The 15,542-nt window shown below is 45.2% G+C and overlaps 1 protein-coding gene across 3 annotated transcripts in view; it reads right to left on the reverse strand.

The window, feature by feature from the left end:
• Positions 1–15,542, reverse strand: part of SLC29A4 (solute carrier family 29 member 4) — a 601,272-nt gene that overhangs the window by 568,447 nt on the left and 17,283 nt on the right. For all 3 annotated transcript variants that reach the window (XM_063934124.1, XM_063934122.1, XM_063934123.1), the window contains one exon: positions 9,283–9,457. In XM_063934124.1, the coding sequence (XP_063790194.1) occupies positions 9,283–9,448 (166 nt within the window). In that variant the 5' untranslated portion in view covers positions 9,449–9,457. The remainder of the gene's footprint in view (positions 1–9,282; positions 9,458–15,542) is intronic.

The raw sequence follows: 15,542 nt of genomic DNA on the forward strand, positions 1-15,542 counted from the left end.
AACATCATGGTCACTTTCCATGTGAGATATTTCAAATCCACAGATTTGAGCGGTTTAAACCAACGTGATTTGAGGAATCCCAGGACTACGCTGAGATCCCACAGTGCCACTGGAGGCACAAAAGGGGGTTGTATATGCAGTACTCCCTTGTCAAATTTCTGGACTTCAGGAACTGAAGCCAATTCTTTCTGGAAGAAAATCGACAGGGCCGAAATTTGAACCTTAATGGACCCCAATTTGAGGCCCATAGACACTCCTGTTTGCAGGAAATGCAGGAATCGACCGAGTTGAAATTTCTTCGTGGGGCCTTCCTGGCCTCACACCACGCAACATATTTTCGCCACATGTGGTGATAATGTTGTGCGGTCACCTCCTTCCTGGCTTTGACCAGGGTAGGAATGACCTCTTCCGGAATGCCTTTTTCCCTTAGGATCCGGCGTTCAACCGCCATGCCGTCAAACGCAGCCGCGGTAAGTCTTGGAACAGACATGGTACTTGCTGAAACAAGTCCCTTCTTATCGGCAGAGGCCCTGAGTCCTCTGTGAGCATCTCTTGAAGTTCCGGGTACCAAGTCCTTCTTGGCCCATCCGGAGCCACGAGTATAGTTCTTACTCCTCTACTTCTTATAATTCTCAGTACCTTTGGTATGAGAAGCAGAGGAGGGAACACATACACCGACTGGTACACCCCTGGTGTTACCAGAACGTCCACAGCTATTGCCTGAGGGTCTCTTGACCTGGCGCAATACCTGTCCAGTTTTTTGTTCAGGCGGGACGCCATCATGTCCACCTTTGGTCTTTCCCAACGGTGCACAATCATGTGGAAAAAACTTCTCGATGAAGTCCCCACTCTCCCGGGTGGAGGTCGTGCTGAGGAAGTCTGCTTCCCAGTTGTCCACTCCCGGAATGAAAACTGCTGACAGTGCTATCACATGATTTTCCGCCCAGCGAAGAATCCTTGCAGTTTCTGCCATTGTCCTCCTGCTTCTTGTGCCGCCCTGTCTGTTTACGTGGGCGACTGCCGTGATGTTGTCCCACTGGATCAATACCGGCTGACCTTGAAGCAGAGGTCTTGCTAAGCTTAGAGCATTGTAAATTGCTCTTAGCTCCAGTATATTTATGCGGAGAGAAGTCCCCAGACTTGATCACACTCCCTGGAAAATTTTTCCCTGTGTGACTGCTCCCCAGCCTTTCAAGCTGGAATCCGTGGTCACCAGGACCCAGTCCTGAATGCATAACTGTGGCCCTTTAGTAGATGAGCACTCTGCAGCCACCACAGAAGAGACACCCTTGTCCTTGGAGACAGGGTTATCCGCTGATGCATCTGAAGATGCGATCCGGACCATTTGTCCAGCAGATCCCACTGAAAAGTTCTTGCGTGAAATCTGCCGAATGGAATCGCTTCGTAAGAAGCCACCATTTTTCCCAGGACCCTTGTGCAATGATGCACTGACACTTTTCCTGGTTTTTGGAGGTTCCTGACTAGCTCGGATAACTCCCTGGCTTTCTCCTCCGGGAGAAACACCTTTTTCTGGACTGTGTCCAGAATCATCCCTAGGGACAGCAGACGTGTCGTCGGAGACAGCTGCGATTTTGGAATATTTAGACTCCACCCGTGCTGTCGTAGAACTACTTGAGATAGTGCTACTCAGACCTCCAACTGTTCTCTGGACCTTGCCCTTATCAGGAGATCGTCCAAGTAAGGGATAATTAAGACGCCTTTTCTTTGAAGAAGAATCATCATTTCGGCCATTACCTTGGTAAAGACCCGGGGTGCCGTGGACAATCCAAACGGCAGCGTCTGAAACTGATAGTGACAGTTTTGTACCACGAACCTGAGGTACCCTTTGTGAGAAGGGCAAATTTGGACATGGAGGTAAGCATCCTTGATGTCCAGGGACACCATATAGTCCCCTTCTTCCTGGTTCGCTATCACTGCTCTGAGTGACTCCATTTAGAACAGGTCTCACCGAGCCGTCTGGCTTCAGTACCACAATATAGTGTGGAATAATTCCCTTTTACTTGTTGTAGGAGGGGTACTTTGATTATCACCTGCTGGGAATACAGCTTGTGAATTGTTTCCAATACTGCCTCCCTGTCGGAGGTAGACGTTGGTAAAGCAAACTTCAGGAACCTGCGAGGGGGAGACGTCTCGAATCTCCAATCTGTACCCCTGGGATACTACTTGTAGGATCCAGGGGTCCACTTGCGAGTGAGCCCACTGCGTGCTGAAACTCTTGAGACGACCCCCCACCGCACCTGTTTGTACGGCCCCAGCGTCATGCTGAGGACTTGGCAGAAGCGGTGGAAGGCTTCTGTTCCTGGGAATGGGCTGCCTGCTGCAGTCTTCTTCCCTTACCTCTATCCCTGGGCAGATATTATGGGGACGAAAGGACTGAGGCTGAAAAGACTATGTCTTTTTCTGCTGAGATGTGACTTGGGGTAAAAAAGGTGGATTTTCTAGCTGTTGCCGTGGCCACCAGGTCCAATGGACCGACCCCAAATAACTCCTCCCCTTTATACGGCAATACTTCCATGTGCCGTTTGGAATCTGCATCACCTGACCACTGTCGTGTCCATAAACATCGTCTGGCAGATATGGACATCGCACTTACTCTTGATGCCAGAGTTTCGTATATATAGAAATGCATCTTTTAAATGCTCTATAGTCAATAAAATACTGTCCCTGTCAAGGGTATCAATATTTCCAGTCAGGGAATCCGACCAAGCCACCCCAGCGCTGCCCATCCAGGCTGAGGCGATCGCTGGTCGCAGTATAACACCAGTATGTGTGTATATACTTTTTAGGATATTTTCCAACCTCCTATCAGTTGGCTCCTTGAGGGCGTCCGTATCTGGAGACGGTAACGCCACTTGTTTTTATAAGCGTGTGAGCGCCTTATCCACCCTAAGGTGTGTTTCCCAACGCACCATAACTTCTGGCGGGAAAGGGTATACCGCCAATAATTTTCTATCGGGGGAAACCCACGCATCATCACACACTTCATTTAATTTATCTGATTCAGGAAAAACCACATGTAGTTTTTTCACACTCCACATAATACCCTTTTTTGTGGTACTTGTAGTATCAGAAATATGTAACATCTCCTTCATTGCCCTTAACAAGTAACGTGTGGCCCTAAAGGAAAATACGTTTGTTTCTTCACCGTCGACACTGGAGTCAGTGTCCGTGTCTGTGTCTGTGTCGACCGACTGAGGTAAAAAGGACGTTTTAACGCCCCTGACGGTGTTTTAGACGCCTGGACAGGTACTAATTGGTTTGCCGGCCGTCTCATGTCGTCAACCGACCTTGCAGCGTGTTGACATTATCACATAATTCCTTAAATAAGCCATCCATTCCGGTGTCGACTCCCTAGAGAGTGACATCACCATTACCGGCAATTGCTCCGCCTCCTCACCAACATCGTCCTCATACATGTCGACACACAAGTACCGACACACAGCACACACACAGGGAATGCTCTGATAGAGGACAGGACCCCACTAGCCCTTTGGGGAGACAGAGGGAGAGTTTGCCAGCACACACCAAAAACGCTATATTATACAGGGACAACCTTTATATAAGTGTTTTTCCCTTATAGCATTTTAATATATATATACATATCGCCAAATAAGTGCCCCCCCTCTCTGTTTTAACCCTGTTTCTGTAGTGCAGTGCAGGGGAGAGCCTGGGAGCCTTCCCACCAGCATTTCTGTGAGGGAAAATGGCGCTGTGTGCTGAGGAGAATAGGCCCCGCCCCCTTTTCGGCGGGCTTCTTCTCCCGTTTTTCTGAGACCTGGCAGGGGTTAAATACATCCATATAGCCTCCAGGGGCTATATGTGATGTATTTTTAGCCAGAATAAGGTATTATACATTGCTGCCCAGGGCGCCCCCAGCAACGCCCTGCACCCTCCGTGACCGTTGGTGTGAAGTGTGTGACAACAATGGCGCACAGCTGCAGTGCTGTGCGCTACCTTCATGAAGACTGAAAAGCCTTCTGCCGCCGGTTTCTGGACCTTCAATCTTCAGCATCTGCAAGGGGGGTCGGCGGCGCGGCTCCGGGACGAACCCCAGGGTGAGACCTGTGTTCCGACTCCCTCTGGAGCTAATGGTGTCCAGTAGCCTAAGAAGCCAATCCATCCTGCACGCAGGTGAGTTGAACTTCTCTCCCCTAAGTCCCTCGATGCAGTGAGCCTGTTGCCAGCAGGACTCACTGAAAATAAGAAACCTAAAAACTTTTTCTAAGCAGCTCCTTAAGAGAGCCACCTAGATTGCACCCTGCTCGGACGGGCACAAAAACCTAACTGAGGCTTGGAGGAGGGTCATAGGGGGAGGAGCCAGTACACACCACCTGATCCTAAAGCTTTAGTTTTGTGCCCTGTCTCCTGCGGAGCCGCTAATCCCCATGGTCCTGACGGAGTCCCCAGCATCCACTTAGGACGTCAGAGAAAATAAATGTTGTAACCAAGCGCGCTCGCTCCAGAAAAGGGGCGTGGACACGCACGCGCCCCATTCACTAGAATGAGAGCGTCTGTGTGCACTCCCAGTGGGGCTAAGCGGCGACCAATCAGATAGAGAGTGTCCCACAGAGGTATTGTGTGCGCGCGCCGAAGACGCACGCCAAAAAATGGGTGTGGCCAATTAAAATGGGATGTGATACACAGACATATGCCCTCAATAGTGCAGTGCCAGATCCAGAATTGCCCCCACAGTGCCAGGTATACAAATGCCCCCACAGTGCCAGGTATACAAATGCCCCCACAGTGCCCAATTCACAAATGCCCCACAGTACCAGGTATACAAATGCCTCCACAGTGCCCGATTCACAAATGCCCCACAGTGCCAGGTATACAAATGCCCCCACAGTGCCAGATTCACAAATGCCCCCACAGTGCCAGATCCACAAATGCCCCACAGTGCCAGGTATACAAATGCCCCCACAGTGCCAGATCCACAAATGCCCCCACAGTGCCAGGTATACAAATGCCCCCACAATGCCAGATCCACAATTGCTCCCACAGTGTCAGGTAATACCTGACACTGTGGGGGCAATTGTGGATCTGGCATTGTGGGGGCAATTGTATACCTGACAGGTATACAAATGCCCACACAGTGCCAGATATACAAATGCCCCCACAGTGCCAGGTAAACAATTGCCCCCACAGTGCCAGGTATACAAATGCCCCACAGTGCCAGGTATACAATTGCCCCCACAGCAGTGCTGCTGCTGCTCCTCCAGCTGTGATGTGAGGGTGTTAGGAGGAGAGCTCAGAGCGCGGCTGTGTCTGGCGTCGGCGTGTAGGACTTCAAACTAGCCGCCGGTTCGTGAGCCAATCAGAGCTTGCGGACCGGCATCGGCGGCTCCTGATTGGCTGCCGGTCCGCGAGCTCTGATTGGCTCATGAACCAGCGGCTGGTTTGAAGTCCGCTACACGCCACCAGACATAGCCGCGCTGGCGCGCTCTCCTATCCTGACAGCGGAGACACGCTGCCGCTGGACTGAGCGGCAGTGTGTCTCAGTGACTCAAGCGGGGGTCGACTGGACCGGCCCACGTGACCATCGGCCCTTCAGGCATTTGCCAGAAGTGCCAGATGGCCAGTCCGGCCCTGCTCACAGGCCTCCTATTTTTATCTCAATTCTACACATAGTACCACAGGGGGGTAAGCCCTCCTTGACTTCTCCAACCAATCAGGTTATCGCACAAAACATAAATAAATACAAGTTACATTTCAAAAGTGTTAAGAACCAGATAAAGCAATGTTCTGCTCCTTTTCATACATGAACCAAACCAGCGTGCTTTCCCCAACACAATCTGATTAACATGTTCCTGTCTCTTTCACAAATGTAAATATAATTGAATTTCAATTGCATTCACCCTCTCACACAGACAACGATCTTGTAATTTTAAACATAAATCTGCATCCTACATATTGTAGTTTAGGAAATCTTAATTGTTGTTACACAAAACCCACTAGTTTGCATTCGTAAAACACAATCTGATTTATCAGACACTTTTGTCCTTCACATCTCCATGCAAAACCAGTTTTGGATTATCACACAACAGAGATGCTGAAAGCACAAACAAGCCTCTTTCCAAACTTAAGTTTGTATCTGAAAGAAAATATTTGCCCACCAAAAGGCCTGCTAATCAACGCCTATCCCCTGCTGGAGCTAGGACAATTAACATATGACTTGCTATGTACAAGCTGCTGAAGAACAATTGTCAAAGCCTTTTATAAACAAAATAATTCATACTGTACTTTTCTCATAAGTGCTTTGTCCAAACGGTTCTATAACTGTGCAGTCCATCACTCTCCAACTACGCACAGCACAGCGATACAACATATTAAGACACATTATTAAACATACATTTAGTCATGTATAGTGCATGGTGCCTAGAGCCAAGTGTTCCTTTTTAAAATGGCACCTAGCGCCCATTGTCCATTTAAAATGGTGACTGGCAGCTGAGGGTTAACCCCTTCAGTGCTGCGGCTGCCATTATCCACGTGGCTGAGGGGTCTCTGGCCACAGACGGTCAGGGCATTTAAACTTGCTGCGGGTGAGTCAGAACCCCATGCTGATATGAGTGTGACCCACTCTGGGGTGGTGAACCACAGTATGAGAAACGCATACTAGGCAATATACTGGTCTTTCAAGCTGATATGTCATAAGCCTATAGGCGGGTGTGTACACCCAATATGTCTGTGAACGACACCGTTCACAGACATATTGTGTCAGCTGTGCAGCACAGCTGATCACGAATATATCTACAGATATACTGGCGCTTCTAGCCAGCTGTGTATATAGACGGCCCACCGATCGCCTGTACACTTGCTGCAGGGGTTGACGTCACAGCTGGGTGGGCAAATTCAAATGCCTGCTCAGCTGGGTGTCCTGACAAACACATCGAGGTTAAGTGTGTATACTTTTGACTTATTTTCTTGGCGCATGATCTCTTAGTATTCAATTGTGTATACTTACCTGAACTGCCCGAACTGACTGGTGTGTACCCCGCCTTAGTTTGTTTTGACCTTGGTCTCTTTGATTGCTCAAACAATATTACTCTATACCCAATAATGGGCCTAATTCAGACCTGTTCGCAACAGCAAAATTGTTCTCTAATGGACAAAACCATGAGGGTGATTCCGACCTTATCGCTAGCAGGTTACTTTTAGCACTGCTGCGATCAGGTAGTCACCGCCTACAGGGGAGAGGGGGATTCGCTGTGCAGGGCTGCGAACCGCTGTGCACTTTGTCCATTTCGTCGCTACAAGGCGACGGCCGTCGCCGGGCGGCAATGCACAGGTGCGTCGCTGCCCGGCGTCACACATGCGCATTTCCGCCTACGCGCATGCGCAGTTCTAACCCGTTCACACAGCTGCGAAAAATTGCTGCATGCAAACGGGTCCGAATGACTCCCCATGTGTAGTGCAGGTGGGGCAGATATAACATGTGCAGGGAGAGTTAGATTTGGGGTGTGTTCAAACTGAAATTTAAATTGCAGAGTAAAAATAAAGCAGCCAGTATTTACCCCGCACAGAAACAATATAACCCACCTAAATCTAAATGTTTCTGCACATGTTATATTTGCCCCACCTGCAGTGCACATGGGCCCTCATTCCGAGTTGATCGCTCGCTAGCTACTTTTTGCAGCCGTGCAAACGCAGTCGCCGGCCATGGGGGATTGTATTTTCGCTTTGCAAGTGTGCGATCGCATGTGCAGCCGAGCGGGATGAAAAAGTTTTTTGCAGTTTCAGAGTAGGTCTGAACTTACTCAGCCCTTGCGATCGCTCCAGCCTGTCCGGTGCCGGAATTGACGTCAGACACCTGCCCTACAAACGCCTGGACACGCCTGTGTTTTCCCTATCTCTCCCAGAGAACGGTCAGTTGACACCCATAAACGCCCTCTTTTCTGTCAATCTCCTTGCAATCACCTGTGCAAATGGATTCGTCGCTAGAAACATTGCCCAGCAATGATGCTGTTTGTACCCGTACGATGCGCGTGCGCACTGCGGTGCATACGCATGCGCAGTAGTAACCTGATTGCTGCGCTGCGAAAATTGGCAGCGTGCGATCAACTCAGAATGACCCCCACGGTTTTGCCCACTAGAGAACAATTTTGCTGCTACGATCAGGTCTGAATTAGGACCAATATTTATTATTATATCAATCTAACAACATCTGTATACAGAAGAACAAGCATATGTGGCAGAAATGTATCATACAGGCAGTGATAGTTCTAATCTAAGCTTTTGCCAATCTATAAAATATTGGTAAAGGGAGCTGGCATTAGCCCCCAACTCTGGCCGATCCTACCCCCCATTCTGTTTAGGCCCGCTCCCTTTCTATCCACTGCTTCACTTGCCACACTGCCTCCAGCTCTGTATCACTCCCCCGGGATCAGTATGAGACACCCTGCGGTCGTGATCCCGGCAGTCAGGAGACTGATGCTGGGATCCCGACAGCTGGGATCCCAGCAGCGAGTGCAGCGTGTCTCCTCGAGGAATCGCTGCGCTTGTCACGCTTCAGGCCCAGTTCTATTCCCCATCGGGTGGTGCCGTGGACCAACACCCAAGTGGGGACTCCGACCGCAGGTATTTTAGATGGTGTCAGGATTCGGGAGTCTGTATATTGACAGTCGGGATCCCATCCGATGGTCAGTTGGCTGCCTCCTGCTCCCCCTATCCTCTCTCCTTGCTGTTCTGTCCAGCATTTGCATTGTAATTGGCAATTTAAACATGTGATGGCTATGAAGAGCCACAGGAATTAAGAAAGCCAATAGAGGGAATGTGATCACAATACAGACAGTCAGAAGACTGACAGGGTTATCCCGACTGTCAGAATCCCAACACATCCCACAGGTTAGTATCGGGGTTGAGGGTTAGGCATTAAGGGGAGGGTTAGGATTAGGCTGCAGGAATTGGAGAGGTGAAGGCTAGGCTGTGGGGGATAGTTAGTGTTAAATTGCAGGAAGGAAAGATTAGAGTTAGGCTGCAGAAGGGGAGGGTAGGGTTAGGCTACAGGAGGGGTGAGTTAGAGTTAGGGGTAGGATTAGGGGTAGGGGTAAGTAGAAAATACTTACTGGGATGTGTCGGGATATTGGCAGTCTGTATGCCGCTGTCAGTCTCCTGACTGTAGGGATCCTAACTGCTTGGATTTTATACCCATCCCCAATAGCGGTGCCCAGGAAAATGTGTGATGTTAGGGTGTAAATGTGTAATTTTCAGTGATTTGTATGTACACTTTATAATGTAAAAGTTCTTTATTGCATGGTAATTTACCTTGTTCCATTAGTGTGAGAACGCCTTGTGCCTGATGGCCTGCTCTTGCCTGCAGTTCTTCTTCCTCAAGCTGACAGCTATCAAAACTAAAACTCATAACTACATTTCCCTCTGGGGTCAGGCTTGGAGTATGTTCTCTATAACAATTCTTCTTGGCAGGTTGCATAATCTTCCCCTGTTGAAGACAAAAACACAAATATAGATTATTCGCTTTGCAAGTGACAATTAGAGTAAAACAAAATTTCCCCAACTAGTGCTTTGGGGCCACGTAATGTTACCCCTAAAGTACTGTTAAATGAACAGACTTGCAATTGTGATGTGCATGGAACTAAAAAATAATGAAACACATGATGACTTGGTGGCACAGTTAGCACTGCTTTTGTTGAAAGTGAAGTGCGTTACAGTGCAGATTGTATGTTGTTCCCCAAGGGAGGCTACATTCCCTATATCAAGATGGCTGCTGACCTAAGTACTGCGCTGCACCATCTTGTTACTGTTTAAGAATGCCACAGTGGTACACAACCGTGTACCACTTAACTCCAGGAGAGACCTAGGGCAGGATGTAATGGCATCTGAGATCGCCGGAGGTGGCAGATCCTGGCCGATCTTGGACGGTTTTTTAAAGGGGCAATCACTTACAAAGCATGGTTTTGCCTTGTAAGTGATTGCGCCTTTAAAAAAAAGTCAGAGATTGTCCGGCATCCCGTACCTCCAGCAATCTCGGACACCATTACATCCCGCCGATTATGAGCTGTATAACTCCCCACTCCACTCAAGCTCTGCTCCAACCTAACCAGTGTGTGTCACAGTGAGTACTGCTGTACCTCATCTGCTTTTCTATAAATCACTCAACTGGTTAAGCAATTTGTCTGTTCATAGTTTAAAGGCATCCTCTGGTGTATATAGTAACTCATTCACATCAACAAACATGTACAAACATATTTCCAACAGTTTTATCACACCATGGGTGTCATGAATTTGATTCCCAATTAAGGTTCCATTTATGTGGCGTTTGAACGCAATCTCTGCTGACTAAAAGTATAACTGTATATTTGGGTGATTCCATGGTAACTCAGGTTACAAGTGACACTTTAAGTTGACATTTAAACCAATATTTTTACCACATAAAATATGCTTAGGAGTACTAAATAATGATTAGCCTACTAACAATACTGTACATTCTTCTTTATTTCCAAATGTTCAAACAATGAAAAATAATTGCACATACAGTTGTGCTCATAAGTTTACATACCCTAGCAGAATTTGTGATTTTCTGGCCATTTGTCAGAGAATATGAATGATAACTCACAAACTTTTCTTTCACTCATGGTTAGTGGTTGGGTGATGCCATTTATTGTCAAACAACTGTGTTTACTCTTTTTTAAATCATAATGACAACAGACACTACCCAAATGACCCTGATCAAAAGTTTACATACCCTGGAGATTTTGGCCTGATAACATGCACACAAGTTGACACAAACGGATTTGAATGGCTACTAAAGGTAACCATCCTCACCTGTGATCTGTTTGCTTGTAATCAGTGTGTGTGTATAAGAGGTCAGTGAGTTTCTGGACTCCTGAAAGACCCTTGCATCTTTCATCCAGTGCTGCACTGACGTGTCTGGATTCTGAGTCATGGGGAAAGCAAAAGAATTGTCAAAGGATCTGCGGGAAAAGGTAATTGAACTGTATAAAACAGGAAAGGGATATAAAAGATATCCAAGCAATTGAGAATGCCAATCAGCAGTGTTCAAACTCTAATTAAGAAGTGGAAAATGAGGGATTCTGTGGAAACCAAATCACGGTCAGGTAGACCCACAAAAATTTCATCCACAACTGCCAGGAAAATTGTTCGGGATGCAAAGAAAAATCCACAAATAACTTCAGCTGAAATACAGGACTCTCTGAAAAAAAGTGGTGTGGTTGTTTCAAGATGCACAATAAGGAGGCATTTGAAGAAAACTGGGCTGCATGGTCGAGTCGCCAGAAGAAAGCCATTACTACGCAAATGCCACAAAGCATCGAGCTTACAATACTCCAAACAGCACAGAGTCAAGCCTCAAAAATTCTGGAACAAAGTCACTTGGAGTGATGAGACCAAAATTGAACTTTTTGGCCACAACCATAAATGTTACGTTTGGAGAGGAGTCAACAAGGCCTATGATGAAAGGTACACTATTCCTACTGTGAAACACGGAGGTGGATCGCTGATGTTTTGGGGATGAGTGAGCTACAAAGGAACTGGAAACTAGGTCAAAATTGATGGCAAGATGAATGCAGCATGTTATCAGAAAATACTGGAAGAAAATTTGCACTCATCAGCCCGGAAGCTACGCATGGGACGTACTTGGACGTTCCAACATGACAATGATCCAAAACACAAGACCAAGTCGACCTGTCATTGGCTACAGCAGAATAAAGTGAAGGTTCTGGAGTGGCCATCTCAGTCTCCTGACCTCAATATCATTGAGCCACTCTGGGGAGATCTCAAACGTGCAGTTCATGCAAGACAGCCCAAGAATTTACAGGAACTGGAGGCTTTTTGCCAAGAAGAAAGGGCAGCTTTACCATCTGAGAAAATAAAGAGCCTCATCCACAACTACCACAAAAGACTTCAAGCTGTCATTGATGTTAAAAGGGGCAATACGTGGTATTAAGAACTGCGGTGTGTAAACTTTTGATCAGGGTCATTTGGGTAGTTTCTGTTGTCTTTATGATTTAAAAAGAGTAAACACAGTTGTTTGACAATAAATGGCTTCACCCAACCACTAACCATGAGTGAAAGAAAAGTTTGTGAGTTATCATTCATATTCTCTGACAAATGGCCAGAAAATTACAAATTCTGCTAGGGTATGTAAATTTGTGAGCACAACTGTAAATTTATACAAATTATTTTTGTGTGGTAACTCAGGGTACACTAAAAAGACAGCTTTTTTTTAAGATAATATAATGTAATATTTCTGCTCTTATTGAGGTGTGAAGTTGCTACAATTTATTTATGAAAAAGCCACTAAATCATAGATGATGATATAACATATTACACATGTTTTTGATAAGAAATGAATTATTTATAAAAAAAATTCTTGGTAAATCAGGTTACAGGGTATGGTAACTCAGGTTACCTAGGTCTTTTGATACACATCAATTTCAGTATCAAAATCATACACCATTCTATTTCCGTGCATTACTAGCCTTGGAGTTGGTAAAAGATACAGGATATGATCATATGACACATATGATACATCAGAATCATCCACTTTAAAATGCATGCCACTTTTTCCAACTAGATTCAGACACATGATCTTAACCTCACCATCATCATCCAATTCACTCTGGCAGACAGCAACATATCGATATGATGCTTTGCGCTCTCTATCAAACTTAACAAGAACATACGTTCCAGGTTTGATTTCTTCAACCCTGGGCCTATCTGGTTCATGAACTTGGGCTTCATCTTCTGATGGAGAAGACCTGTACACTTCCTTGTAAAAGTTATTCCTGGACCTCTTGTTCACAGACTTAGCATGTTTTGTTAACATGTAGCCTTTGGGTTCAAACCCTTCTAAACGCAGGCAATGGACTTTAGAAATTCCAGGAAAAGAAGGCGCATTATCAAATGTCTTCAAATGCATTTCCGCATTTCTTTCAGAAGGAGTTGCTCTGTTTTCAGTTTTTCGCTGCCTGTATTTTGCCACCTTGATTCTGTTTTTTTTTTCCTAATTTTTTTAAAATAGCTTCTCTTTTCCTTGCTGGAAGCGTTTTTAATGCATCTTTTCTCTTCTGACTGCTTTTTTTTTCCGGCAAGCCTATGAGCTGCTTTGTACTCATCATATTTTCCTTCATACTTAAATTTCTGTCTCCTTCTCCTCATTTTTTCCACTGGTGTTAGTGCCATCTTACAGTAATACCCCTTTTCCACTAGCTCAAAAAACACGGGTAAAGGCACGGGGGCGCGCATTTACCCATGTTTTTTGCTAATGGAAAAGGGTCTCCCCGCAAAAACCTGGATCAAGTGACCCATGAATCCTACCCGGGTAAATACCTGGGCAGGACACAGGAATGATCCGGGTAGGGTTGTAGTGTAAACGGAAGCCGTGTCGATGCGACACGGCTCCCGTTTACACTGTATGGAAGGGCGGTGCTGGGAGATCATGTGATCTCCAGCGCCACCCCTGCCGCGTCACTAACAGCGTCACCAACCTGGCAATATGCCGGGTTGGTGAGCGCAGTGGGAAAGGGGGCTGAGCACGGGCCGCAGCCGGGTAGCACCCGTGTCAAGCTCCCGGCTGCGACCTGTGCTCAGTAGTGGAAAAGGGGTATAATTCTTATACAAAACAGATAAAGATAGCTTAATTCTTTTTTTTAAAGTTTAGACTAATTCAGTTAATTCATATGTGTGTTACACTAAAAAAATTCCAAATATATTGCATTAAAAAACTGGTAATAAAATGAATAGCTTGTCTTGTAACTCATGTTACACAAGGTAACTCAGGTTACAGAATTTAATTGCATTTTTCATGACTTAAATGTGAATTACATTTTTTCTTTTTTATAGAGTTGAGTAATATGCATGACAAATGTATACAAAAACAAGTATAAACTAGCAGTATTATTATTTACCCTTACATAAAAAAATAATTCTATGTTTTGGTAACTCAGGTTACATGTAGGCTTAAGAAACCTAATATTATACAAAATCAAAACGGTATTGGGATGTAGTTTTCAATTATTCCTAAACATAAAATATAAATGAATACAACATAGCTTTTGCTTTACTGCTAACATGTTAAAATTATTTTTTTTTACTTCTAAATGAAAGTGAAAGAATCACATCCAACTAGCCTGAGAAACACATGGATATGTGAAAGCAGCTAATCTAGTGAAAAAAAGTGTTTTTGTTAAAAAAATTAGTGCTGCCACTTACTTTAACATCTTGTGCTTCAGAATAAACTGAAATTTTTAATTTTTAATTTTTTAGTACTTTGTCCCTGTTTTCATGGAATCACCCATTTGCGTTTGTTTGTTAGGGAAATTAGGGGATGTTTATCAAACATTCTAAAGAGGTGTTGCCATAGCATATACTAGCTATACTTTATCTAGTACATGCTATTAAATAATATCTTAACATCTCATATTGCAACATATCCATCTGTATGTTGTAGAAGGTTTGATAAATCTTCCCCTTATGAGGGTGTCTAATTAGCCGCTGTAATTTACCGTGGTTAATTGGTTCGCAGGGGGCTAGCCAATTAGCCCCGATCAGCCAAGCTTATCCTGAAGCCGCCATTTATCAGGGATTATGCTTTGCGTGCCTCAGGCACGTGAAGCATAATACGCGATAAGTACCCACTAAACCCACGATAAGTACTGCAAAAATACATAGGTCTACGGCTTTTCGCCGTACCTATTTTTGCATGAAAAATGGGTGTTTTTCACAAGACCTAATTGGATAGCAAAAAAATGCAAAATACACCCATTTTTTGCGGTCGCAGCACTATTGGACTTAGACTGTAATCTCCAGTGAAGCACTGACTGGTGAGAATTACAGTGCCTTGCAAACATATTCACCCTCCTTGGCTTTTTACCTATTTTGTTACATTACAACCTGTAATTTAAATGTTTTTTTTAATCTGAATTTTATGTGATGAATCTGGACAAAATAGTCTAAGTTGGTGAAGTGAAATGAGAAAAATATATATAAAAAATAATTTTTACAAATAAAAATCTGAAAATTGGTATGTGCATATGTATTCACCCAATTTGCTATGAGGCCCATCAAAAGTTCTGGTGCAACCAATTACCTTCAGAAGTCACATAATTAGTGAAATGAAGTCACATAATTAGTGAAATTAAGTCCACCTGTGTGCAATCTAAGTGTCAAATGATCTGTCAGTATAAACACACCTTTTCTGAAAGGTCCCAGAGGCTGCAACACCACTAAACAAGAGGCATCACACCATGAAGACCAAGGAGCTCTCCAAACAAGTCAGGGACAAAGTTGTTGAGAAGTCAGGGTTGGGTTATAAAAAACATCCAAGTCTTTGATGATCCCTAGAGCACCATCAAATCCATCATCTTTAAATGGAAAGAACATGGTACCACAACAAACCTGCCAAGAGAGGGCCGCCCACCAAAACTCAAAGACTGGGCAAGGAGGGCATTAATCAGAGATGCAGCACAGAGACCAAAGGAAACCCTGAAGGAGCTGCAGACTTCCACAGCAGAGACTGGCGTATCTGTGCATAAGACCACAATAAG

The sequence above is a fragment of the Pseudophryne corroboree genome, chromosome 7 (assembly GCF_028390025.1).
Source record: "Pseudophryne corroboree isolate aPseCor3 chromosome 7, aPseCor3.hap2, whole genome shotgun sequence".
In the NCBI taxonomy this organism is placed as follows: Eukaryota; Metazoa; Chordata; class Amphibia; order Anura; family Myobatrachidae; genus Pseudophryne; species Pseudophryne corroboree.